Source organism: Parasteatoda tepidariorum, chromosome 2 (assembly GCF_043381705.1).
Source record: "Parasteatoda tepidariorum isolate YZ-2023 chromosome 2, CAS_Ptep_4.0, whole genome shotgun sequence".
Classification (NCBI taxonomy): domain Eukaryota; kingdom Metazoa; phylum Arthropoda; class Arachnida; order Araneae; family Theridiidae; genus Parasteatoda; species Parasteatoda tepidariorum.
Window position 1 is genome coordinate 22,060,834 of NC_092205.1, and position 27,860 is coordinate 22,088,693.

At 29.4% G+C, this 27,860-nt stretch overlaps 1 protein-coding gene across 1 annotated transcript in view; it reads left to right on the forward strand.

Moving 5' to 3' along the window:
• LOC107447604 (B-cell receptor CD22-like) overlaps nucleotides 1–27,860 on the forward strand; it is a 401,378-nt gene that overhangs the window by 346,230 nt on the left and 27,288 nt on the right. The window contains exons 11-13 of the mRNA XM_071177281.1: nucleotides 10,890–11,018; nucleotides 23,341–23,374; nucleotides 25,296–25,522. Coding sequence (XP_071033382.1) covers nucleotides 10,890–11,018; nucleotides 23,341–23,374; nucleotides 25,296–25,522 — 390 coding nt within the window. The remainder of the gene's footprint in view (nucleotides 1–10,889; nucleotides 11,019–23,340; nucleotides 23,375–25,295; nucleotides 25,523–27,860) is intronic.

The window sequence follows — 27,860 nt, forward strand, 5'->3', positions numbered from 1 at the left end:
CAAACGTGAAATCTATAAAAGAGTTCATTATAAATCATTACGTAGCATATTATTTCTCAAAGAGGAATGATTGAATTGAATGCCAATTGATTTATTTCATTTTAAGCAAATATGGAACTTTGGTATTTTTTAAACTTTTATAATATTTTGACGTTCTCTGCATTTTAGCAGAAATTGCGATATTTTGTTACAAGTTTTTTGTATTGTTTGCATTTCAAAGTAATTTTTCAGGTATTTTTTTTTTTTTTTTTTCTGGTAATTATGAGTGTTTTTGTGGTCGATTCTGGTATTTTCTTGTAAATATGGGTATTTTTATACTAGTTATGGGTTAGGTTAGTTAACTCTAGTATGGTTATTTAATTCTTGTTAGTTAATCCTTTTGAAAAAATTAACTCAGTAATAAAGATTAAAAGAATCGCTAGTGACTTCACACAAGAACTATCAATGTAAAATCAATAAACAAATTATACACTCTGAAAAAACAAATATCTTTTTCAAAATCGGGAAACTTGTTCCTACCAACAAGACACTTAAAGTGCCTTTTTCAAAGACGTTTGCCAGTCTAAATGTTTTTTCTAAGGATAATTTGAGTAAGTGAAAAAGTGATTTCAATATATGGCTCACCTTTGGAACCTGTGGGAAACCTTAGGCGCAGAAGCTACAATTTTGAAATTGTACTATAAAATAAATGAAATTTTATTTTACAATTAAATGTATACGTGATATATATTAGAGATAGGTGTAAGATGTTACAAAAAAAATTTCAGCCACACAGACTTACCAGAAAATTAGGAAAAATCCTCAAAGCAAAGCCATTTTTGGCTCATTACCTTAAGTTTTGATTCAATAAGTTGGTTCACTTTAATAAGTTATTAAATATGTCGAAATGTATTTTGTTCTCTATGTGTTTGTGCGCTTTCTTTTCATACAGTTAATCAATTTTTTTTAAATAATATTTTCTCTTGAATATTCTCGCGCCACCCCTCTAGTGTGCTCGCACCCCCCTAGGGGGGCGCGCCCCACAGGTTGAGAATCACTGCTTTAAATAATTACGATCAGTAATATGAATAGTGAGGAAATTGATAGTAATAACATTTTTAATTGGAGCGAACGTAAGCAAATAGCTTATCTTGAATAACTATAGAATTAAATTTTACGCAAATTTTATTTTTTTACATTAAATATTTAATGATAAAATATAAATATCAAATACAATTAAGACTAACATGCAATAAATATTATTAATTCATGCTGTTCCCTTAACAAGAAGAATTTTTACTATTAACTCTAGTAAACAAAACATTGACAATTTTTATTGGTTAAAAAAAAATCTTCACTTTCAAAAATAAACCCCTTTGACAGTCAGAATAATTTATGACTTCGGAGATTTAAAAAACTGAATTATTAACGGAAATAATTATTAATTAGGTGTCACTTTCTTTTCTTCTGAAAATATCTTCTAAATTTTTTGAAAATAATAAATAATTTCAAAAAAACTTGTCTAATTATAGCTGTGTTATTAATGTTAACGAGAAATGCAGAGTTATTACAAAAACTTTTCATAAATTTTCTCGATTTGCCAGTATTTAATTGATCTTAACTTTATTTTTCCTTTATTGTCTTAATTTCAAATTGTGATGTTAATTATTTAATTTAGCACTAACAAACTTTTTATGAGCGTGTTATTTTAAATTTTACAAAAACATGCATTTTTTTAAAAACAATAATTGGTTTTATTAAAACTGTGTTAAATCGTTGATATTCATGAAACTAGGGGAGCACGCTATTTGAAAAGTGAGTTAAGTCGTTTTTCTTTGATGTTGTATTTAAGAGATTTTTTAAGATTTTTTGAAATTTCTATTAAAGTTTAAATTTTATTATTTTTAACGATTTTAAAGTCACTGATTATCAATAGTTAAATCATTTACAACACAAAATTTTTCAACCACTCTGAGAATTTTTTCTTCCATACTTGTATGGTGAAGATATTTCTGGTAAAAGGAACCATAATTCTGGTATTTAAGCTAAAATATACGTTACTTAAACCATATATTCGATACTTCTACTGTTCGCTATGGTTACTGTGTACCGGACATTCTGGATTTTCAAAATTACAGTTCTCATTATTATGGATTTAGTAACAAATACAAAACGGAAAAGGTCCCGCAGTCAACTGATCGTAAAGACACGGTTTACAGTAGAACACCGAAATCAAGCATCATTGGCTGCAGTCAGTAAGCGGGCGGGTGACCACTTTGATCAGCCTAATTAGGAACCGAGGGTGCACTGTATAGGTCCTCGTTAAAATGTTCTACCATAAAGTGCTCGACTTCGAGAGCTTGTCGTCGGGCTACCAAAGCGGAGGTGCCATCCCCTCTGCAAAGTATCAAAAATTGTGATGGTATGCCTTCGATCAGCCTCGGCGAAATTTCCAAGACCGTCGCCAATAGACCACTGTGAAGCTTTAGTTCGACGTAAGTAAAATAGCTACCTACTTACAAAAGTAAATTTCATTAAATACCATTCTCTAAAGTATCAAGATAAAATTACCAAAATGTTCTTCAAGATTATCAGTCATTTTACCATTTATTTAGTAATTTTAACCTTTTGATGTCTATGCTTCTTACCAAATAGAATGGTATTGATTTGTTTACACTTCTATGGTTTATTTAAAATGACGATTTTTTAAATTGGTTGATAGGAGTTATAGGGCTGCTAATTATTTTTTACTCTATTATAATTTTTCGATTTTAAAACGGGGTAAAAGGACATGAATGATGGCTTGAAATGTTTGATTAAAGTATTTGAAAAATGCCTGTTACAAGAATCAACTATCATAACGGGGAGATAAAGGGGTTCAAATTCTTCGGTGTTCCAGGAAATATGTTTGTGATGTAATTCTCCATCTAGTGCCATCTGTATTTTGAGTTGACAAGGGCATGTAAGCCATGATTTGCAATGAGCGCACATGCCTGGTTATGTGTGCGCAACAATAAATAAATAAGTATAAATAAATCGATGCATGAAGGTTTGCGGGGGGATTCAAAACCACTGCCTCTACGCTTCAAATTTGAGATGTTGGGATGGCCCTGATTCGTAATTGTAAAGCTACTGATTTAATTTAAGTTTGTTCAGTCATTTGTACATTAGATAATGTAAATTTTTTATAGTTTTAAATGTTGGGAGATGTTAAATTATAGTTTAAATAAAAAAAAGCAATTTACTGACGAGAAACAAAATTGACTAGAGTTTACCATATACAATTGAGGTAATTGAAGATTTTTGCGTCATCTCAAATTTTACTTTAACTGTTCAAAATTACCTACTTTTGGTTAAAATTACCAAATTTTACTACATTTACTATCTAATAACATAGTAATAAAAATCATGTTTTATTGTGAATTTTACCAAAAAGTCATTTCCAAAAGACTACCATGATTATGCTGTTCACATAGATCCAGAAGCACGGTAAATTTTACCATATTCTGGTTGTTTTGACCATTATCTTCTGAGTGTGGAGACCTTATCAACGCGGACATTTATGAAGGAAAAAAAACTCTTGTTGAGCATTACTACTGGATGACAGTTCAAAATGACATTTTCGTAATATATATATATATATATATANTATATATATTACGAAAATGTCATTTTGAACTGTCATCCAGTAGTAATGCTCAACAAGAATTTTTATTATTTTAAATTTACTTATTTTCTTTAAGTTTTATTTTCGTTTCAATTGTTTTTAGTGCTTCTCACACTATTGTACTGATATGTTTTGCTTCGGCTATATTAATACAAATTTAGAAAGCACTATCTTTTCGGGTAAAAACTAGTGAGCTTATGGCGAGTTTGTATATTTTCCTTACTTTATTTATAGATATTATACGAGTTGTATGGCATATCTGAGCTGATTAGCCCACCGTTAGCATGGTATGGCGTATGGCAGAAAAAAAATTTCATCCAATCATCCATAAATGCATATGGCACTATAAATCCTTCTCCATTTAAAAATCCAAAAAGATTTACTCCACTTTTCCATTAAATGAGTAATCTTTGGTGAAGAAGAAATATTCGTCAAACACTTATGAAATTCCCGTTTTAAAGTCATCTCCGCCTTGAGAGTGTGATGAATACATTAGTATACTGGATGTTTACCACCATCCAAAGCGAAGCATAAAAGCAAAATGTTGTAACTGGTAAAAATCGTAGGAATAAAAATTAAAATCTACAATTAAAACAGCTGTAAAAAAAATAAACTGTAAAATATACGCTAGGGTAATTTAGAAAGCGGAAAAATCGCTGCTGAGAGAAATTACGGTCTTTTGAATAATTAATGCGCATCAATTAAACCGATGCTCGTTGTGAGGATAACTTTTTTTACTTTTCATTTATGTGTTAATATTAAATGACTTTTTCTTTTTGTCTCACCTCTCCACATTTTCTGCGGTATGACTTTCTAGTCGGGGTCGTTTTAAATTTTCCAATGTTCCTTTTCAGTTCGCTCTATTCCAGTGGAAGTTACAAACGTTTCTTTAAACTTGGATTCAAATTACTGACGTAAGGCTTATAAGGAGAAGTACACACATTTAAAGCTATTAAATGCTCAAAAAAGACTGCAACGTTTGTGAGCTAATCCGTGAAAATTTTCTTTCTCATTATTTAACGCCTCTTAATTTGTTGACATAAAATATATTATGAAAACAGAAAAACAAATAATGAAACAGAAACTGGGGAAAGAAATACATAAAAATAATTTACAGCACTAAAAGCTAGGAAATATTCAAATTTAAAAATATTTTCTCAATATTTTTATGTATCGTCAGTATCAGTTTGATACTTTTAGATAGTAGAATGCAAAAAAAAAAATTTGCACTAAATTAACAAATAAAGCCGTACGCGCTAAATTAACGTCAAATTAACGCATGCGTCGAAATTTAAGTAAAATGTTATGTAGCAAAATTGAAACTATTGACTACAAAATTAGCAAGAGGTATAAATAATTGAGTTTTAATACGTTTCTCTAAATTTTGTTAAAATTTATTTATAAGTTTTAATTAAGGTTTACTATTAATTAAATTTAATATTTAAATTATAGTTATGAAAGTAGATACCTTGTTTACAATTTTTTTCTAAACTTTTACCCAATATTTTTAAAAAAAACTATTCGTACTGCATCATTTAATTGTTCACATTTCTCGTAGAGTAAATTTCAAAACAGTACTTAGTTATTCACAACATTCAAATAAAAAACTATGCATCATATGAAAAAGTTTTGTTATATAAACATGTGCTTACCTCATTTAGAAAGTGATACATACTCTTTCCTTTTTAATATTTAAATTGCTTATTGAGTAAATATCAAAATAGTATTTTCAATACTAAATCCTCAAAGAAGAAAGCAAATACAATATAAAGATGATTTTTTAAAATGTTTGCGCACTATATTTAGAAGAATATATACGTAATGCTTCAATAAATGTTTGCATTTCTTTTAGAGTAGATTAGTAAATTTTAAAACAGCAATTAAGTATCTTGAATTTTTATTAAGTTTTCAAAGAACAAAAAAAGAAGTACCCAATAAATCAAAAATATCTTTTTTGTAAATTTACTCAATATATTTAGATAGCTATTCATACTATTTCATTTAGTTTTTTACTTTTCTCATTGTAAAAATTTAAAATATAATATACATACAAGATTAACAAAAAACATTAAAATACATTACGTTAACAACAACCACATCAAACCATCCAAATTTTTTTTTCTCTTATCTTTGAGAAAAGAGCCAATAAGAAACAGTCTACTGAAATAAAAATAATATAATGCAACATTTATTATGCTTTACGTGAAACTATTACTGTTTTTCATTGAGATAAGTCAAGTTTTTGTCACGTGTATTGTAAACAAAATGGTTTTCTCACAAAAAGTACAGCAGACATATGACTCTTAATGAAGTTCTCTGAATAGCATTCTCATTTACAGAGCACGTGATTAGAATATCTCTATCCCTCCATTCCTTTTAATATCAAAATTCCATTTATTTGTATCTACTTATCCCCTCATTCATAATTTTTTTTTCTTTAACCCATAAATATTTGGCGAGGGAAGTTATTTGTTTCGTTGGAATCTGGCATCTTGGCAGGAATTCCCTGATGTTTTATTCATAAGAGATATTTCCGATCGCTACCCTGGGGTGGATTTAAAAGCTAATTAACATGTTGAAAGGATTTCCCCCCATTTTCATATCTCTTTAAAAAAACATTTATACTTTAAGGTAGGGGAAATTTACTGTGATCGCTCTTATTCTTGTGTTTAAAATAAGACGCTTTACTTTTTTTTTTTAATCTTTGATTGAACTTAGAATGATATAAGCAAAACTGCAATGAGTTGTAAAATGAGTTGTAAATTTGTCTGTGTCGTCTCTTTATAACATTAAATAGATTTGAATTAAATTTAGAGCATGGTATAATATAAACAGTATTATATTTTTGCCATATCAAAAATGTTCAAATTATTTGTAATACTATTTTTTAAATTAAATTCTTTTTTCATTTGACTTTCTACTCTGACAATTTTTTTTTCGAGAGGAAATCAATTCTAAAAATATATTGTCTTTCTACAACTCCTTGTAAATTAATGCAAAATTCAAGAACCATTATATGCGACGTTTGTCTGTACAAAAACTGTCTTTGTTAATTTTCCACTGATTTCTAAGAATAAGAAAGGAGATTTTGGTAAAAAAATAAATAAATAAATAACCATTTATAAACAACTCACAGAAGCCTTGTTTATTATTTGAGAAACGTGTCTAATTACCATTTTGTCTTTATGATTTAAAATTAGTAAAACGCGCATCGTGGGGTTTCAACTATATTTCTGGAATTTACTTCAACTAATATCAATTTAGTTCTTTTATATGCACAGTTTCAAATCACAGAAATTTATCGATTCCTCGGTAAACATGCAAACCGAATGAACCCTTGGGTCACTGTCTAGACATCAATCAATCGGCAATTCCATAGAGTCGGCCAACCCAGAAACGAGTGGCAATTACCAAGACGCATGGGATTAGCAAAGATATACAGACTTAAATTTTTTTCGCTTAATCGATATGATTTAACAACTTATATTTTAAATTGTGATCATTTCTCTTTTATTTTAAATTTTTTAGTTAAGTCATTTTTTACTTTAAAAATTCATTTGGCATAATTGATATTATTTTGGACTAGTTCTAATTTAATTGGGATGTTATTTGGACAATTCATTTTGGACTCATGTTTTTACGTATATGGTTTACTTGAACAAAACTATACTAAATATTTTTTACATCAATCTTTTTCTTTGTTTTGTCGTTATTAAATTATTCAACTCACTTTTAAACTTTTAGATTTTACGTTAATTTTAGTATTTACCAATTTATTGACGCCTGCCACACCCACCTCCTCTACTTATTACATCGTACAACTAACTGTTTATTACATGTCTTTCAATACCAACGAATTAGTCTATGCCTTCTCGCTTCAATAGACTGAGATTTTTGTCTACTTTTAATTTTCCAAATAGGGGAAAATTAACTGTCACCATCAACGAGAGGGTGACTAAATGTAAAAAATGACGATTAAAAATTAGTTAGTTTAACACATTACGTATGCCTACGTTAAACACATTATATATGCTAGTTATTGAATGAAAAAGTTGTAATATCTCCCGAACTTTCAGGTTATTTTACTATGGTTTAAATTTTCTTTGGATAAGAATTTGGCCATCCAAAATTTCGTTGGGGCAAAATTTGGTTATCAAAATTTCTATTGAATTCAAGTTAATTAGTTACTTTTCTTTTTAATTATTGAAGATAATATTTTAAAGTAGTCTAATGAATATACTTTCACCATCATGAATATAGTTATTTCAGATTTATTTTGCAATGATTTACGTTAAATTTCCATGTTACGTTATTTGTTCAAAAACTCGAACCTAAATTTTATTAATTGAAAACGTTACATACATTACCTAATTTTTACATAAACCGAACTAAAGTGGTTGGGAAAAATTTTCCTTATTTTAGAAATAAACCCTGTCTGTAGTGTTCTCAAGTCTTTCATAAATGTTTTGCATTAAAAAAAATTAATAGCTTTTCTTGTAATTTAGAATTCTAAAATAGTGGCCACACATTTTAAAAAAGTGCACACAATTAAAAATTCTATTACTGGTCAGTAGCCGTTAACAAAATTTTCTAATTTTTCCGAATAGTTCTATGCCCTTTAAATAGCACGTTCCTTTTCGTTTTCTAAATTAACCATATTCATTATTAAATACTCATTTTGTCAAAAATGGCTATTATGTAAACAGTTTTGAAGAATAATCTCTTTTGAACTTTAGAGCTTCATAATTGCCTTTTCAACAATAATAATATAATTTTTTAATATGTAATGAGCAATGAGCAGTCCTTATCATAATATAATTTCATACTTAATTTATTACGTCACCTGCACTGTGACAAAAATGAGCAAAAATGTGTAAAATAGCTCCGAAGCAAATAATATTTTGAATATTGTATATAATAATATTAGATATACAATAATACTTTCTGAATTTGAAAACTCCATGCATTCTGAATATTGAAAGACCATATACTTATGTTTGAAAAAAACGTAGTCTCAAAAGGGATGTAGAGGGAAAGAGATGTCCTTTGGCTACCTGTGGGATTCAAACCTAGAACCTCCGGGCTTATAGCAGGATTCTCTAACCACCATATTTGGATACCAAATTCCAGGGAGTATTAGGAAGCTTTATATAGTGACTGCCACAATAACACGTCATAACATACATTTCATTCACTTAAAAGTTTTTAAGTTGTAGCGAAATAGGCAAGGAGTGAAATAAAAATTATTGATCTCCTGGCTAAGCTATTGGGAACATATTTTTAACGCTGCAAGCCTTTGCACCAGTAAAATTGGAAATAAGTTTTAGTTCTGAATAAATTGAGGTTTCAAATTCGTCTATTATTTGCTTCGGAGCTATTTTGACACATTTTTGCTCAATTTTGAGAATACTTATTTTAGAATGTGCTTTTTACCCTATAAAATTTTATGAATTTGAATGAGTTTAGCTTCTTTAATCAAAATTCAAATCGGAATAATTATTTTTTTGTTTTACATCTTTCGAAAAACATTTATATTATTGTATAAAATCAATTCATTCACAGAATTCTGCAACACTTTCGTAAATATAGACATCTATTGAGACCGCATGGCTGAGTATTGATATTATTAGAGGTAAAAAATGGCTGTTTTTAAAAATTTTCTTTCATTTTTAATGAAAGTAAAACAGTTTCATCCGTAACTAAAAAATATAAATGACATCATTTTTATATTACAAAATTGCAAATGTATAAATGCACAATCAAAGGAAAAAATTCGTTAATGTTTTTGGATAAACGAAAATTCAAAAATACAATTATGAGATTCTTAAATATGAGATGAAAAAGAAAATTATGTTCGCAAACAAGTTTTTTTTGAAAGCTTCGTTTTCCATTATAAGCAAATGACTAATTTAATATCAAAGATTACACTTCCATTTTGTTTAATAGCTTCAAGTTTATTTATATCTCTTTTTCCCTTATAGACTAATGCTTTCCTATTTTCAACTATTCGAAAGCGTTTTTTTTTATCCTCATTAAATATTCATTCCTCAGTTTACGTAATGGGTAGAAAATTCCTCTCATTTTAAGCTCTTCTTTGTTTAACTAAATTTTAAAAAAAGAAACTTATTTGTTTTGGAAGCTGTAAATGGTTAAACAAGACTGCAATGAATGAGCTTGAAAGTGTTTTTTTTATTGTTTCCACTAAAGAGTGTGAAATCTCAATTTTTATTATCTTCCTTTTTTTACAACGCATACGCATATTTAATATGTTTGACTTCAGTTTTTAGCGACTCTTTTTTGTGATTTAACTTTTTATTTTAACTATAAATGAAACATATCTTTTTTTTCAAACAGATTCTTATTTTATACACAAGTACATATCAGGAATAAGACTAGAAATTGTTTGCAATTTCATTTTCCAAAAGAATTTTTATAATCTGGTGTATGCATAAAGGGTGTTCCAAAATTAACGAAAGGTTTGAATTAAATTGAAAACACAGTTTTTAGTCTTTAGATTGTTATTTTTTCATTGAATCATAAAGTACATAAAATAGGGTTATTTAGAATAACACATTGGGAAATGGCCTCTACAGCTTTGCTGCCACATACGCACAATTTTGTCCAATTTTTCATGACCTTTCTGCATAATTGTGGCTGAATTTCGTTGATGCAGCGTTTAATTTTCTCTCTTAATGCACGGGTGGTTGTGGGGTTGTTCACATAGGCCTTTGATTTCAAATAAACCCCCCCCCAATTCCGAACACCGAAACGAGAGAGTACACGACCAGGAAATGTGTCATGCAGAAATTGAATTGTTTCACTGACTGTATGGCATGAGGCACTGTCTTGTACAATCCATATACACATTGTACACTCCACTAACACTAAACTCTCTGCTGCAAAATTGTTCTTTTATCAGGGTTGCAAAAATGGAGGCAAATTCAAGTCTTGCTTTAATTTTGGAACACCCCTTATTACCTCATTTAGTATAATATGAAATATTGCAGTGAATATGAACTAATCAAAAATGCGCAACTTTTATCCAAAAATAATAAATTATCGCGTTTTTTAATTCTATTACGCATACAAATATTAAAAATCGTGAGTAAACAGGAAAATTATAACGAAAATTGCCTAAATTTCGATTAGTAAAAAAGTCTAATGTATACTTGTGTATATACTTTAATTTTTTTATATACTTCTATTATTTTACATTCTTTTAGTCATGTATATACTTTTCCAGCTCCATCTGGTTGGGTGTTACAAGAAGAAAACTTGATCATTGTAGCAGGAGTAGCGGGAGGTCTTGTCATTCTAATGGTTTTCCTTGTTATCACTGCAGCTGTGGTGGCAGTCAAGAGAAGGATATCAGGTATAGATATATGATATCTAATTGTCATTATCTAATTATTATATATGATATCTAATTATCATAGTTGTATATACCTGATATATCCGTTATATATCATGTATATACAACTGGAAATAAAATCTTAAAAAAAAACTTTTAAGAATCTCTTTCCGAGTACAATAATAATTAGAAATTCGAAAAACGGAAGAGCAGTTTAAACACGCAGGCTGACTTTTACACTGTTAGAATTTTCATTCTAAAATTGCGGTGAAATACCTGGAAGCAATCTTCCCATCTAATTAATAGTAAAGTTTACGGTAAAGAACACTTTCGCACCTTTACGATTTAGTAAAACGTTTGCAATTAGTATGGCTAAAAAAATATTGAATACTAAACTCTACGGTTTTTTTAACTATTTATTACCAGAAATGTTTCAAAATCGCAAAAAAGAAATTAAGTTGGAGCTAGGCTTAACCATAGATAGCTACTTAATTAGATCTGGTTGTTTCACCTAGCGTAAGAGATGGAAAAAATAAACTTTTTTTGCTAAGCGGTTGTTTGGTGCTGCCATCTATGTGTGAATAAAGGTATCACGTTCAAATTGTTCAGTGTTACAAATGGGGGAGTACAAGACATTGGAAACTCTTCAAGTGTTGAAGATTAAGGAGGAAATGTTGCGGTGAGAAAAGCTGGGACTTTAACTCCCGTTGTATTGGTCACAAGTAGACAGATTAGCCCTCTCAGCTATAATATGTACACAGTTGCAAAAGACTGAATAGTTTCAGTGAGGGTTTTAGTTAGTGAGATAAAATTCTGGTTGATTTACCGTATTATGTAAAAACCGTTAATAAACGGTTTTCCTCACAGTTGAAATTTTGATTCCATCTTATTTATGGGTCATTTGACTGTTTTGTTTGAATATGGCAGAATAACAATTAAATAAATTGTTATTTAGCCATTTTTCACGAAATTTCTAGCACTTGAGCCAACAAATTTATAACACAAAATAAAACACAGAAATGCATTTCTTCATAATGAAAATACTTTTTACTGATGGATACGGGTTTATGATTTTTAAAGAGCAAAATAGAAATTTTGAAACATCAAATAAAGTTTATGCTATAAATGCTCAAAAAATATCTTAATTTCAATTTCAAACTCCTTTTTCAAATTAAATTCTATTTATTCAGTCTTTTTAAACATTGGATTTTGTCTTAAATAAAGTTGTCTCTGCATACCTTAAATTTTAATGATTTTTTTTAAATCACTGCTTATATGAGTAAAATTAAGCAACAATTATAGATTGAAATTATTTATAGAAATTATTTATTGAGTAAAATTATCTTTGGATAAACTAGTTTTATAATAATTTCTTAGAAAATCTTTTAGTTTTCTTAAAGCTTATTTCAAAAACATGGAAAAATTTTCAAAATTAGAAATTGTGAAATACAGGATTAACTTTTGACTATACTTTCTTGAAAATCTATTGGAACTATATTTTCTAGATTTGTGCTTCCCCGTACCTGTTTTGACGAATTAAAATTCTAATTTCGCTAAAATAAATTGCAAGTTTGTGCAACGAAGTTATTTTTTCCAGATTTCGTCTCTCAAAACACGCACGATTTAGTTAACATCTGACAAAAATTAAGCACACCCTTCAAATCATCAAGGTTACATACAACTAAGTGAAAATATAATCAATAAATCAAAATATATAAATAAAATAAAATGCGTTTTTTGATTCTTTATTATTATATTTAAATTGTATTTAAGGCTGCTGGCGTACTTGATGTACTAAGGCAGTAATTAAAGACAATTATTTTAAAAATGCCAAAACATTACTTTTTAATATATTTAAATTTTTGTTCCATTACATATAAATTTTACTGTTTTTATGAGACAAACATGCAAGTAAGATATCCCTTATTATGATTTTATTGGAAAAAAAAATTATTGAATAATAGATTAAATTTAGACCTAAAATAAGCTTTCCCTTGGACAATAAAACAGTTGGGGACTAAATTTAAAATAATGTTAACACTAAATCATCTTTTAATATTTTCCCACTGATTGAGAATGCATCATTTATTAAAAAATACAATAAAACTAGAAAAATACTTACAAATAAGCATCATTTAAGACTGAGAAAAGTTTCTCATGAACAAATTAGCCAATTCCCGGTTATACTTCCACCCTGACATGTAAAATATGTGGGTAATGATACTAAGGCGCCGCGTTAAAATCCCCATGGGGAAAATTCTCTTTCTGTTTTCCCTCTCTCAAAACAAAATGATCGGCACAGTTGCGTGGCTCATTGAAAGAATATGAATTCTTACTTTATCGCCTTGGAGAAATATTTTCCCTTCACTTTAAGTCATTTAGTTGGGTGGGGATAAATAATGGTGATAAAAAATGAAATGAAGCGTACATCCTAAATCGTAATGGCTGTTATCATGGATTCCCATTTGCTCCAAATACTTCTTCTTCTTCGTAGAAGACAAATAATGAGAAAGTTTGTTGATTGACTTTACTCACCCGAGATTCAATCATTTAAAGAGTAAAGGAAAACGAGGACTACTCATTCGTGGCTTTGAAAAAGATACTAGGTCGATTAGAGTAGGGAGGTGATGATAAAAAAGTTTGGAAACTTCGCCCAAAAGGGTTGATTAGATCTGTTGGTAACAATGAAAATCTAAGAGATTTAAATAACAGAAAAATACTAATTAGTTGACTTGTTTATCTTATCGATAAAACAGTCTATATGCTTAACGAGATTCCAGCATTTGAACGTCAAAATTTATGGGAGTAGATATAAAACCGTTATAGTGCAAAAATCAGTTACTCTGATAATGAGGTAGCTATAATATCGCTGTAGGACGGAAATAATTTATTCTGCAGATAATCTAGTTACATGTAATACCCCTTTTTGTGCAGAAATCAGTTATTCTCCAGATTACCTGGGTAGAAATAATACCGCTATAGCTCAAAAATTCTTCTANCAAAAATTAATAATTTTGCAGATTATCTAGGTAGAAATAATACCGCTATAGCTCAAAAATTAATAATTTTGCAGATTATCTAGGTAGATATAATACAGCTATAGCTCAAAAATGAATAATTTTGCAGATTATCTGGGTAGAAGTAATACCGCTATAGCTCAAAAATTAATAATTTTGCAGATTATCTAGGTAGATATAATACCGCTATAGCTCAAAAATTAGTAATTTTGCAGATTATCTAGGTAGATATAATACCGCTATTGCTCAAAAATTAACAATTTTGCATATTATCTAGGTAGATATAATACCGCTATAGGGCAGAAATCAGTTAGTCTGTAAATTATTCCCATCAAAAAAACAGTCAAAGACGCAACCTGTATATGACTGTTTAAGATTAGAGAGTTATAGACCTATAGCACTAACCAGTATGACTTGTAAACAAATGGAAAAAATTATCCTTGCAAAACTTCATTATTTGCCAACCGGCCGGTGCAGGGGTCAGGGAACTGGCCTTGCACCAGAAAGGTTCTGGGTTTGAATCCCGGGCAAGACATGGATGTTCTTTCATTCTTTGTACTATATGTTCTTACAGTGGGAGCAACGTTGCCCACCTAATATGGTGCCCCTGGATAACGGGCTAACAAATCTGCAATTCCGATGCCTGTATGATGCAGGACATTTCCCAAGAGGGCAGTGAAAAAAAGGACTTCATTATTTTCTGGATTCCAATCATCCATTGCCACCTGAATAAGATGGATTTTAAAAAAGGTCACAGATCTGGTTCTATACTTTTGTCAAAAGATAAAGGACGTTCTCAAAATTTTAAACCAATTCAACATACTGTGGCAGCTTTCTTTGACTTATCGAAAGCCTTCGATACTGTTTGGAAGGACAAGCTTAGTGTTAAACTAAATGACTTCTTCATTTTTGGAGGTATTGCCTTGGTTTGGATTGTTGTTTTTTGCAACACATATCCACTAAAGTGAAATTAAAGGAAAAAAACCTTTTTAGACTCTTTTAAACTGGGCCAAGATCTACCTCAGGGCTTTGTCTTAAGTCCTACTTGTTTCTTATTGTTTGGCTGTAGTGAAGAAAAATCATGCCGAAATCTTTTGATATAGTTATCTTTCCTGACGATGTTGTACTTTGGAACTCTGGCCCTAATGCGACTAACATTGAAACACTCCTTAATACCACTTTGATTGCCCTCTCTGTGTTCGCAAAAGATCACAAATTGAATTTCAATGCAGCAAAATCCATAGCGACTGTCTTCACTACCAATAAGCATCTATACAACTATAAATCAATGATCAGGCTCTCAAATATGAAAAACATTCCAAGAATCTAGGATTCATTCTTGATCTCGAATTCAACAGCGATAAATATACAGAAAATTTCGTTTTGAAAGCCCGAAAACGCATCCACATTTTTAAGTATAAAGCTGGCAGAGACTGGAAGGCGAATGCGGCCACACATGAAACAGCATACATTTCGCTAGTAAGACCCATTTTGTAATATGGCTACCCAATTTACTTCTGTGCATCTGAAACCAAGCTTCAGAAACTGGAACGACGTGTACAGCAGAGTTCCGCTCGCATTATTTTAGGACTTAGAAATAGCTGCTCTTCTACTATAGCCTTATATGAGATAAACTCACTACCACTACATTTAAAAACAGTCAATCTAGTCAAATACTTCAATAAAATCTACAGCTATGGTCCCTCTACTCTCTGTATTTGCACACTTGTCAAAAAAATCAAAGGCTAAAGAAATACAGTCCCTTTAGCTTGGTGGGAACTCAAAACCTAATCTCTCGTGAGTTTGAATCTGTGTCTTTGAGATCTTGTATTGATCTCTCAGAGGGACTGTCAAGAGTTCTCTTCCACTTTGATTTGAATTATTCTTCAAACAAGCAAACTCATCTTGAAGATCGTATAAAATAGTTTGCTCTGGAAATCATTTGTTGTGTTCCTAAAGATGCTATACAGGTCTATACTGATGATAATCATACAGAAGATCGTATAGGCAGCGATATTTACATTAAAATTCCTCTCTTTGAGACCACACTTAATAACGCAACTCCGATTATAGCTCTGTCTCTAAGAATGAGCTAATTGCGATCAATGTAGGACTTGATACTATATAGTCCAACTAAAGCGATTTTAGCGAGTTATGACTTTTATCAGACACAGATCAGACTTTTATCAGGCAGCTCTTCACAACATCTAAGTGACTGGTCCTCTGCAAGCGATGAAACCAGTGTTTCTATTCTACACAAACTAGGGACATCTATAAGGGTGTATGCCGCCTACACACTGCAGGTATCATAGGACATCCCCTGGTACCCTGAAGGACATTAAATGTAACCGAGGAACCTAGACTGCTTTTTGCAGATTTGCAAGTGGCCTCCTTAAGTGTCTTACTTTTGAGGGAGGCAGAAAGATCTTCCTCGCTTGCAAAAAAATGCTGAGTTTAGCCAGCTCCGCCAAATCATATTCTGGTTTGCCTTGAACTTTTCAAGTTGGATCGTACCTCAGATAGTCTTTTTGCTGAGGAATTTCTTACTATCAGCGACCTTCTGGAGCCTATTTGACGTACATCATGTTAAGAGAATACGTAACAACAATTAACTAGGTAGATATAATACCACTATTTACATAATCTAAACTCAGTTGATAAAATAAGATTTGCTTTTTTAGTTTCTTATAAACAAAAGAAAACTATTTAAATAAATTCTTCTTACGTAACATTGCGCAATTTGAATAATAACCAAATGGTTGTGTTAAAGTTTATTTTAATAAAAAACATCGACATTTTATTCAGAAACTAAATATAACCATATTCTATATCTATTTCTTTAACCGGGTTTATTGAATATTTTAAATAAAAAATTTCAATCTTCTATTGGAAACTGGTAACAAGATTTAAAACTCGATAATTTAGTTAGTTTGTGTACATAGGCTTTTTATAACAGGTCAGAAATTCAATTAAAGTCTTTAAATAAATTTTAATATAACGAACATATTTTAAACTTTAGCATCTCAAGATATTATTTTTATTTTAAAATTAGCATTATTTTTATTTTAAAATCAGTGGTTTCAAAGCATATTTGCTTGTTTTATTAATTAATTCCTTTTTAATTTATTCCATAGCTTCAATTAATTCCTTTTATTCATTAAATACATTAAAATTAAGTTCGATTTGAAAAACAACATCTGTAACAATCAAACAACTTTGTAAGAGAAATTTTGTAAAAGACACATAGATTGTTTTAAGCATAGATATCTTATTTAAAAATTAGATTTTTCTCATCACTTTTTATTTCTTAGTTTTTAAGGAAATATATAGTGTATTTATAAAAAAAGATTTTGCAGTTTTTGAATACAAACTCGTAATAAGGTTCAAAACTCAATTTACTCTTATCAGTTCGTGTACATTAACATTCAGCAGCGAATTAGAAATTCAGTTCATAGAAGTAAAAAAATGAAATTAATCATTTCGAGCCTACTTAAAAATTTAATATATCACAAAAGTTTATTTAGTGTTATTTCGCTGCAAATCAATTTATATTTTTATTATTTTTCATGGAATTATTTTCATTAAAATGAAGTTAAAGAATGAATTTAAAAAACAACATTTTTAGCAAGCAAACACTCTTGTTAAGATAATTTAATTCTTCTCCTATAGCTCTTGCATTTTTAAAGCAAATCAGAAATTCAGCTCAATAAAAGTTGAAAAGGAAATTTTAATTTCTCAAAAGAACTATTTCGTATTATTTTGTTTCTAAAATTATTTGTTCTCAAGTAGGTTTATTTTATTTCTATATCTTAGAGTTTCATTACTTACATGCAATTTAAAGAACAACATCTTCTACAATCGAATAGTCTTATTAGAGTGTTTTTATAAAAGACAAATCTTTAAGCATAGATATTTTATTTTAAATATAAAATTATTCATCTTGTTTTATCTATGAACTTTTAAAGGAATTTCATCGAATACTTTTTATTAAATATATTGCTATCTTCAATAGCAAACTCGTAACAAGCTTTAAAACTCAATTTAAGTTTATTTAGCTAGTACATATAGGCTTTCTGCAGAAATTCAGTTCAGTAAAAGTCGGAAAAGAAACAAATTCCAAATATAGAGTCGAACATTTTACATTACTACTAATACTATTGAGTTTTATCGTCTTATTTGTTGATGCTTTAAAATGAACAACAAATCAACAAGAAAAGACAGTTTTAATTTTGTCATGTCCCCGGGACAAAGCATCAGACGACATTTCACAAGTCAGAAAAGATAGCTTTATTCGGCGAGGGTGGAAAATCCATTAGAATTCTTGAGGTCTCCTTTCAAAGCTCGGAAAATGTTTTCTAAAGCATCGCCAGGGGTAAAGTTTTCATTTCATTTCACTTCAAGTATATTTTAAATATCCATTTCCGAATTCATTTACATTAAGAATGAAAAACATAAATTCTAAATTGTAAATAAAGAAAAAAAGAAATGAAAACACAGGTCATACTATTATTATAATTGCGAATATCTAGCGAAAGCAAAGATTTTTAATAGGGCTCCACAAATATAATGACATTCGAAACTGCGCAACGTTCTATTTCTTTCTATTCAGCGACATTTAAAAACTAAAGTCTAACTTTTATGGCAAAGAAGGAATATATTCTTGTTTGGAACATTTTGCCCTCGTTTTTCTTCAGAAATGGATAGCACTGCTTTGCTAGTTATTTTCCTTTTCTGCTCATTTCATTTCATTTCGTTGATATACATTGCGTAAAGTCGTCTGCGATCATTAAAAGCGAACGCTTGGAATAGTTCTTTTTCAAAGCAAGTAATGGATCCGAAAGAAGCAAAAGAATTTTACCTCTTTTAATATTCCAGTGAAATATAATTTAAAGTAAATATTATTTTGCGTTTTTATTCTTTTTGTTGGTAAATGATAAGGATGGGGTTGCTGAGACAATTACACGTTTCAGAGATAAAAATAGAATTAAATATTAAGAGAGTAATCTACAGAATAGCGTATAAGAGCCAACTTTAATCAGAGACGTGTCGATGATAAAGAATGAGAATTGTAAGCTATTTAATAATATCTGAGAGGAAACTATGTAATTACCATCAAATTACTATAATTTGTTACTTGGAACTTTTAATTCTACGTGTTTCTAGGCATTTGCATTAAGTTCTCAAATACGGAGTTAGGTACTTAAATATTATTACAATACCCTTCTACATGCCAGCCTTAGCAATTATCGACATATAATTACGTTTCTTTTTAATTAATTGTTTCTGTAAAGAAATAAAAGTAGTCTTTTTGTTATTTTTTGGGTTTATTTTAATGAATTTGTAAAGAATTTTAAATAAATAAAAGGGTGTCATTTTGCCGAAATCTCATTACCCATCAAAACAACTTTATTGTAATAGAGTACAACATGACTATATAAATAAAGCAGAATGTTTATAAGTGTGTACATAGGGACCCTCTATAAATCCTCAATTCTAAACCTATCCGCGTCTTGATTGCGGTATATACATTCGAGACTCTATCTGAATGAGAAATATGAAATCAACGTTTATAATTTCTCGAAATATAATGATAACGTAAAACTAGACGGCTAAATTACCATGACCAACGGTATCTCACCCATTTTGGTGGTCCTAAAAGAATGGATTCCACCTATGGAGAACGCACTAGCTCTGCTCATCGGCAAGACCGATTGTGCCGCTCATTGGAAATAAAGTAAAAAAATAATGATAACGTCTCCGAATTCGTGTTTGAATTCGTATTTGAAACTACGTGTTTCTTACATTGAAAATAGAGCTTTTAAAACGTGTCTCGATCATTTTAAGTGACAAAAAAAATGCTAAACTCAACAGGAACTAACAAAATTAATTATCTTATATGCAATAGGTAAAGTAGTGGTAAATTTTTATTATCTCAGGTTAAGTATTACGATATACAAATAAATCTTTATTCTGATGAGTTGAGCATAAACCTCATATTATGGTAAATCAACACGGAGTGTACACCAAAAGAAAATATATAAATAAATGTTATGCATTTAGTACATTAATGTGTAAATGTGGTAATATTGAAATATTTATCCTTTTAGGAGAGTGGTAAGAAACCTGTTACCACAATAACTGTATAAGGCACCTATATTGATATAATTGGTTCTCATTACCCCGGCACCTATAAGCGCAACACCATTGGTATTTATAACAGCACCACTGTCATTGATGACAGTTTGGCGAATTTTTATGGTCTTCGAAAATAATATCAATATTAAATAGCCAAAATTCATTTAAAAATATTCGTGTCGCTACTGATTATTTTCGAGACTTTAAATTAATTTATTTATGTAATCGGTTCAAATTGGAGTTCAAAAAATTAATTTCGTGTTCAATTTAATGGAGAAGAGGTACTTATTCGTACATGAAAACCGTGAAAAATTGCCATACGCCAGTATCTGCTACCAAAATTACTCACGCATCATTGACACCAATAATGCGTAAGTAATTTTGGTAGTAGATGTTGTTTTTATCAATAGTGTCGCTTGGTGTTTTTTAATATGTACTAAATATACTGATGCTGATACCAAGATACCTAGTATAGGCATTGCGGAAATATGTTTTTTACTGCCCAATGAAAAAAAAAAGTACCAGAGTTAATTACCGATTATAGTATTTTTTGAACGGGGTCCAGGAAGGATAAAAATAATAAATAAAAAAATTGGACATGTTTCAGCCTAGTTAATTGTGTCGAAATATGATTTTCAGCTTTGTGCATGATTTCGTAATGTTTATTAAGACCGATTTTATTTATTGTTTACTTTTTTCCAACCAGTGCAAAGAACGGGTATTCAGCTAGTTTATAATATATTATTTTACTATTATAAAGCAGAGTAACAATTACTGGTCTTCATAATAGTAAAATTTTACTAGTTTTATTTATAAATGTTCCAATTCTGTTCTACACTGGATGTCAATAATTTTTTTTTATTTTCGCTAACCAACTAGTGGAACTTTCCAAAACGAAAAAGTTCTCTAAGTTATGGTACACTGTAAAAAATTCTAAATAAAATTATGGTAAATAGTAAAACCATTTTAAGGTAAAATCCATTTTAACGTTAAATATTATACAGTAATATTTATTTAATTAGAGTGATTTATGTTTTTATCGGTATTTATTACTGTAAAAATTACAGTATATGAGAGTTTTGGTTTCGTGACAGGTTCTGGTAAAAGGCACTTTGGGTGTCAATAAATTTTACCGGAATTTGATCGAGAATTTTTTACAGTTTTATCTTGTGATCGAATTTAAGTTATAGATATGCTATGAAAATAAGTATAAATAGATTTTTTTACTTTTTTAATTTCAAAAAATTATATTTTCAAGAAAATTATCGTTTATTAATCAAATTGTGATTAAAACATTACTCGATTTCGAACTTGTAATCAAATAAACCTATCATAATTTAAGTATTTACCACTGAAAATATCTCGTTCGCAAGATCAAAATACTAATTTTAAGAAAAATTAATCTAAAATTTGAAAAATTGGTTAAAATCAGTGAACAGAGGTTTTGGAAAAAAATAACTCAGGAAGCTTTTGTGGTATTATCGAAATTTTGGTGACAGATTAATCAGTATAAATTTTAAAACAATTATGCTTTTTTTTAAAAAAACACTTTAAATTCTGATCTAAACCACTCTTGAGACTCCTTATACCATTGTTCGAAAACGAAAATGAGAAAAAATTTGAGCAAAGACTTGAGAGATTATTCTAATAAAATTTGAGATTTGAATACAATAGACTGGAAGGAAACCTAAGTTATTAAAAGAAAAATGCATTTCTTCTAATTTGATCAAAGTAACAACAACAACAAAAAAGAGTGAAGTTTCAGATGAAGAAAAAAATCTGATATAAAGACGCTGATGTCCTGCGGCAAATCAGAGGCAGAAACTTGAAAAAGTCATTTTTTCTCTTTTTTTTTTTCATCTTTTTTTAAGATCTTTAGTGTTTTTCTATAAATGGTTTTTATAGCAGCATCTGCTTTCCCTTGCTAAACATCAGGTGTGAATTGGAATGTGTTGAAGATTCTAATAGAGTTTTTGCCGAAGTGAAAAAAGAACTTTTTTCGTCTCTGAAAATAATAGAAATTTCTGCAGGCGGAATTTCACTTTTGCCATCGTTTTGAAATATTATTTATCGATTCACTTATATATTTTCACCAGAACTTGAAGTAGATATTGGAGTTTTGAGAAAAAAAAATAGTTTGAAACTAGTTTGCGCATTGGTGACAATGGAGTTTGGTGCTCCTTTGAAATTCTAGGTTCTTGCTAAAATTTTCGCTTTAAATGCATATCAAACTATTCTGCGAATTTCTATTGAAACGGTATATGAAGGTTTCCTAAAAGACGCATACAGGATGTAAACTATGTAAAATGTTCGTTCTTAGATTTAAAATTTTTCTCTGCAACATATTTGATTTTTCTGGAATATTTTAGTGTTTTTCCTGTTATTTTAATGGCTCGATTTCTCGAGTGATTAATAAAGGTTTTGATTAAATACAAAAATTAAATTATTAAAAATTTCATGCGTATTGTAAGATATCTTGTTTACTGTTTTACCATTAATATCGAAGATTAGTTTTAGATTTATCGGAAAATTGTTGAAATTTAGTTATAGATTTATCGTAAAAATTCTTAAGTTTAAGCATAGATTTATTGTACAGTGCGCAAAATAAAAAATGGACCACCCTGAATAACTTTTGATCTAATGATTGGATATTCACGTTAGAGGTTTCAAGCTTAATGTCTTGAGAAGGTGACCTCAAATATACTAATTAATAAATGCAGACTATATTTATGACGTTTTTTTTTGTTGCCATTTACGAACAAAGTTTGAATGCCTTATTTTATTTAACATTGCTTTTTTTAACACTGAATAATCTGTAACTGTAGTCACTTGCGAAATTTAAATGCCTTATATTATATAAAATTTGTTTTTTTTTTAACACTGAATAATGTGTAACTGCCATCAATCATGAAAAAAATTTAAATACCTTACATTGTATCATTGTTTTTTTTTTCAACATTGAATAATCTGAAAGTTCAAAAATTCTAGAAAGAATGCTTGAAATTGAACTCAAGAAAGCTTAAAAAATCTAATTTAAGTAGAATTGTTTTTTTAAAAAAAATAATGAGTAAACCACTACCAGATTTTACTTTAAAAATGACTTTTTATTACTTTCGTTTGTCTCGTTACTTTTGTTTGAATAAATGTAAAATAAATTTAATTAAACTGATTTTAATCTTCTTTTGTTACAGCAATCGATAAACCAGACATTGACGAAAGACAAAAGTAAGTAATTTTTGCTTTTTTTCCTTCTTTTAAATTAAATTATTTTCTGCTCTTTTTTAACTTTTTCTTGTATTAAACTCAACAGTGCATAATCCATGCTGACGATTATGTATAATTTTAATTTCTTTTATTTTAGATTTAGTGTAAACAAATTATAATTGATTTAACTTTAATCGACTAATTTATGTTTTTATGTCAACATATTGAAAAGTAAAATCTTCAAAGACAAGGAGGAAAAATTCAATTTTTTTTATTTATTATTTTTAGAAATCATGATTATTTTGTTTCAAAAAATGAAACTTATCATTAATTTCTGTTTTAGCATATTTTTATTTTAATTTACAAGTTAAATAAGATTAAATTTTTAAATATTCGGTGCTTTATTTCAAAGGATCTAGATTTTCAGAATATTTAATAATTATTTTATATAGGGATAAAAATATATATTTTCTTTAATCCAATTAATAAACCTAAGAGTAAGTTCTAGTAGTATAAATTACGGGTGGTGTAGAATACATAAAATTGGTGTTGAATACACGAAATACTATTAAAAATTTGATAAAAATATGATTAACAGTGTGAAAAGGAAGTCGAGTTTTATACATTACTATTGGTATTAGAAAGATTGAATGTTTTCTGCTCGAAAGGAAATTTTGAAGTAAAATAAAGGTGAAAATGAAATCGAAAATTTTTTAATGCATAATACGAAAAAGTTATATTAATAATGTACTTATATTAATAATGTAAGCATATTATCGATGGTTTATGAAACTTCCTTGATTATGATCCGAAATCATGCCATCACAATTTTGATCCTTTGAAAAGGTGATGGCTCCCCCCTTTTAGTAACCTAACTAACTGCGAATATTTTACAGTAGAACAATTTAACAAGAACCGATATCACAGACCCTCAGTCCCTTCGAAGACTGATGAAATTGGTCACTCATCTACTCACTGACCGTTGCAAGTGATGCTTAATTTCGGTGATCTACTGAGAACCGTGTCCTAAAATCAGTCCTCAGTGGAAAGCTAAAGTTTAAGAAACGTGAAAAGTTCCATCAAAAAGTCCTGCACAACAAATTTCTCTCAATATTTTATCCAGGAGTTCTCTTGTATTCTGAATTGGGTTCAAAATTACAAGGCTACGAAGTAGTATTAAAAAAAAACTTTAGTTAAAATAGTCTTCAGTATCATGTTCCTGAATTTTGCATTTAAGTTGAAACCTCACTTTATCGAACATATTTCACTTCACCAAGGTTTCCCTGAGTAACTATCCACACAAAAGCAAAATATGTCGCGCCTAAATCCTTTATTTCAGTTTTTTTTTTAAATCAAAAAAGTGATGCAATACGTGGATTTCCAAAACTGCAACTATTACTTATGAATAGTTTTATGGTTACTGTAAACGTGAATATGATTCTTACGATCATAAACAAGTTTTACCAGGGACTATAAAACCGGTAATATTCTCCATCAGTTACTCTGTACTGAGTGTAGAAACTAAAAATCAGATTCTGACTATTGCTAGTTCAAAATAATGGCTAGGTCATAAAAATCAGACCGGTTAGCCCGATAACCAGGTACCCGATAGCCGGGTACTCGGTACATTCCTAGTCTGAACCATGTCTACCATATTCTTCATCATAACATCTTCGAATATGAAGATGTTAATTAACTATGTAATTCAGACCATTTATGTTTAAACTATATTCTTATTAGAAGATGTTAATTACATCCAAATAGTTTAGACTATTTATGTTTAAAGTATATTATTATATGTTAATTACATCCAAATAGTTTAGACTATTTATGCTTAAACTATATTCTTATTAGAAGATGATAATTACATCCAAATAGTTTAGACTATTTATTTTAAATCTGAATCTGATATATTAATTAATTGTAGTTTTTCTTTTCAAAGTTTTGATGTGAGGGGTCCATCAGGAGAAAGCAATCTCTGCAGCAGTATAACTCCCATATTGCCAACATCACCAAATCCCCTGGATTCCATGGGTGGTGTCATGATGCCACTGCTCTCTGACATGAAGAAGATGTCACCTCCACCACGACCACACATCATTTCCCCCCTCCTACATCATGGAGGGAAGAACTTACACAATAGGAGGTTCTTGCCCAATAATTGTCCAGGTAAGAGTTTTTTTTTTCTTTCCTATTTCCGGAAGGACAAAATCTATCCAGAAATTGAGTTTGCTTTCGATTCTTCCGATAGAGGGCTTTATGTTCCCTGATTGGCATTCATAGACAATTGGAAAATAAATATATTTTAAAATCTATTCAGAAATGAATTTTTCTTTCTTATCTTCTCATAGAGTGCTTTATATTTCTAATCGGCATTCATAGACGCAGAGGAGATTGCTTTATAATTTAAAATCTATTCCTAAATGGATTTGTTTCTGATTGCCATTCATAAATATGTAGAGAATAAATACATTTTAAAATCTGTTTAGAATTTTTTTCTTTAAAATTTTCTTAAAGACTGCTTTATGTCTGTCTCTGATAATTATAAGATGCATAGGGAAACAATATATTTTAAAATCAGTTCTGAAATGGTTTTTGCTCTAAACTTTTCTTATAGACAGCTTTATGCTTCTGATTGNCTTCAAGAAATGAAACTTATCATTAATTTCTGTTTTAGCATATTTTTTTTAATTTACATTTTAAATAAGATTAAATTTTTAAATATTCGGTGCTTTATTTCAAAGGATCTAGATTTTCAGAATATTTTACAATTATTTTAAATATGGCTAAAAATATATATTTTCTTTAATCTAATTAATAAACCTAAGTGTAAGTTCTAGTAGTATAAATCACGAGTGGTGTAGAATACATAAAATTGGTGTTGAATGCATGAAATACTATTAAAAATTTGATAAAAATTTGATTAACAGTGTGAAAAGGAAGTCGAGTTTTATACATTACTATTGGCATTAGAAAGATTGAATGTTTTCTGTGGGAAAAGAAACTTTGAAGTAAAATAAAAGGGAAAATAAAATCGAAAACTTTTTAATGCATAATACGGATAAGTTATATTAATAATGTAAGCATATTAGCGACGGTTTATGAAACTTCCTTAAGGATGATCCGAAATCATGCCATCACAATTTTGATCCTTTGAAAAGGATATGACACCCCTGTTTTAGTAACCTGACTAACTGCGAATATTTAATAGTGGAACAATTTAACAAGAACCGATATCACAGACCCTCAGTCCCTTCGCTGACTGATTAAATTTGTCACTTAAATTTGTCACTCACTGACCGTTGCAAGTGATGCTTAATTTCGGTGATCTGCTGAGAACCGTGTCTTAAAATCAGTCCTCTGTGGAACGCTAAAGATTAAGAAACACAAAAAGTTCCAGCAAAAAGTCCTGCACAACAAATTTCTCTTAATATTTGATGGATCAAATTCTCTTTAGTTCTCTTGTCTTCTGAATTGGGTTCAGAATTACAAGGCTACGAAGTAGAACATTAGTATTGAAAAACATCTTTATTTAAAATAGTCTAACATTAATTTAGTTAAAAAAAAGTCTTCAGTATCATGTTCCTGAATTTGCATTTAAGTTGAAACCTCACTTTAGCGAACATATTTCACTTTACCAAGGTTTCCCTGAGTAAATATCCCCATAAGAGCAAAGTATGTAGTGCCTAAATCCATTATTTGATTTTTTTATGAAAAAAGTGATGGAATACATGGATTTCAAAAACTGCAATTATTACTTATGAATAGTTTTTAGGTTACTGTAAATGTGAATATGATTCTTACGAACATAAGCAAGTGTTACGTGGGACCAGAAAGCCGGTAATATTCTCCGGGTACTCTGTACCGTGTCTTGAAACTGAAAATCTGACTAACGCTGACCGGTTCTGACTATCGCTAGTTTAGAGTAATAGCCAGGTTATAAATATCTGACCGGTTAGCCCGATAACCAGGTAATAGCCAGGTACTTGGTACATCCCTAGTCCAAACCATATCTACCATATTCTTCGACATAACATCTTCGAATAAGAATATGTTAATTAACCATGTAATTTTGACCATTTATGTTTAAACTGTATTGTTATTAGATGTTAATGACATCCAAATAGCTTAGACCGCTTATGTTTAAATTATATTCGATTGTTATAATTCGAAAGTATTAGTTACAGTCAAATAGATTTATTTTTATACCATTTATTTTTATACTGTATTCTTGTTAGAAGATATCCAAATAGTTTGGGCCATTTATGTTTAAACAATATTATTATTAGAAGATAAAATTGTGTCCAAATAGTTTAGACAATTTATGCTTAACCTATATTCTTATTAGAAGGTGATAATTACTTCCAAATAGTTTAGACTAATTATTTTAAATCTAAATCTGATATATTAATTAATTGTAGTTTTTCTTTTCAAAGTTTTGATGTGAGGGGTCCATCAGGAGAAAGCAATCTCTGCAGCAGTATAACTCCCATATTGCCAACATCAC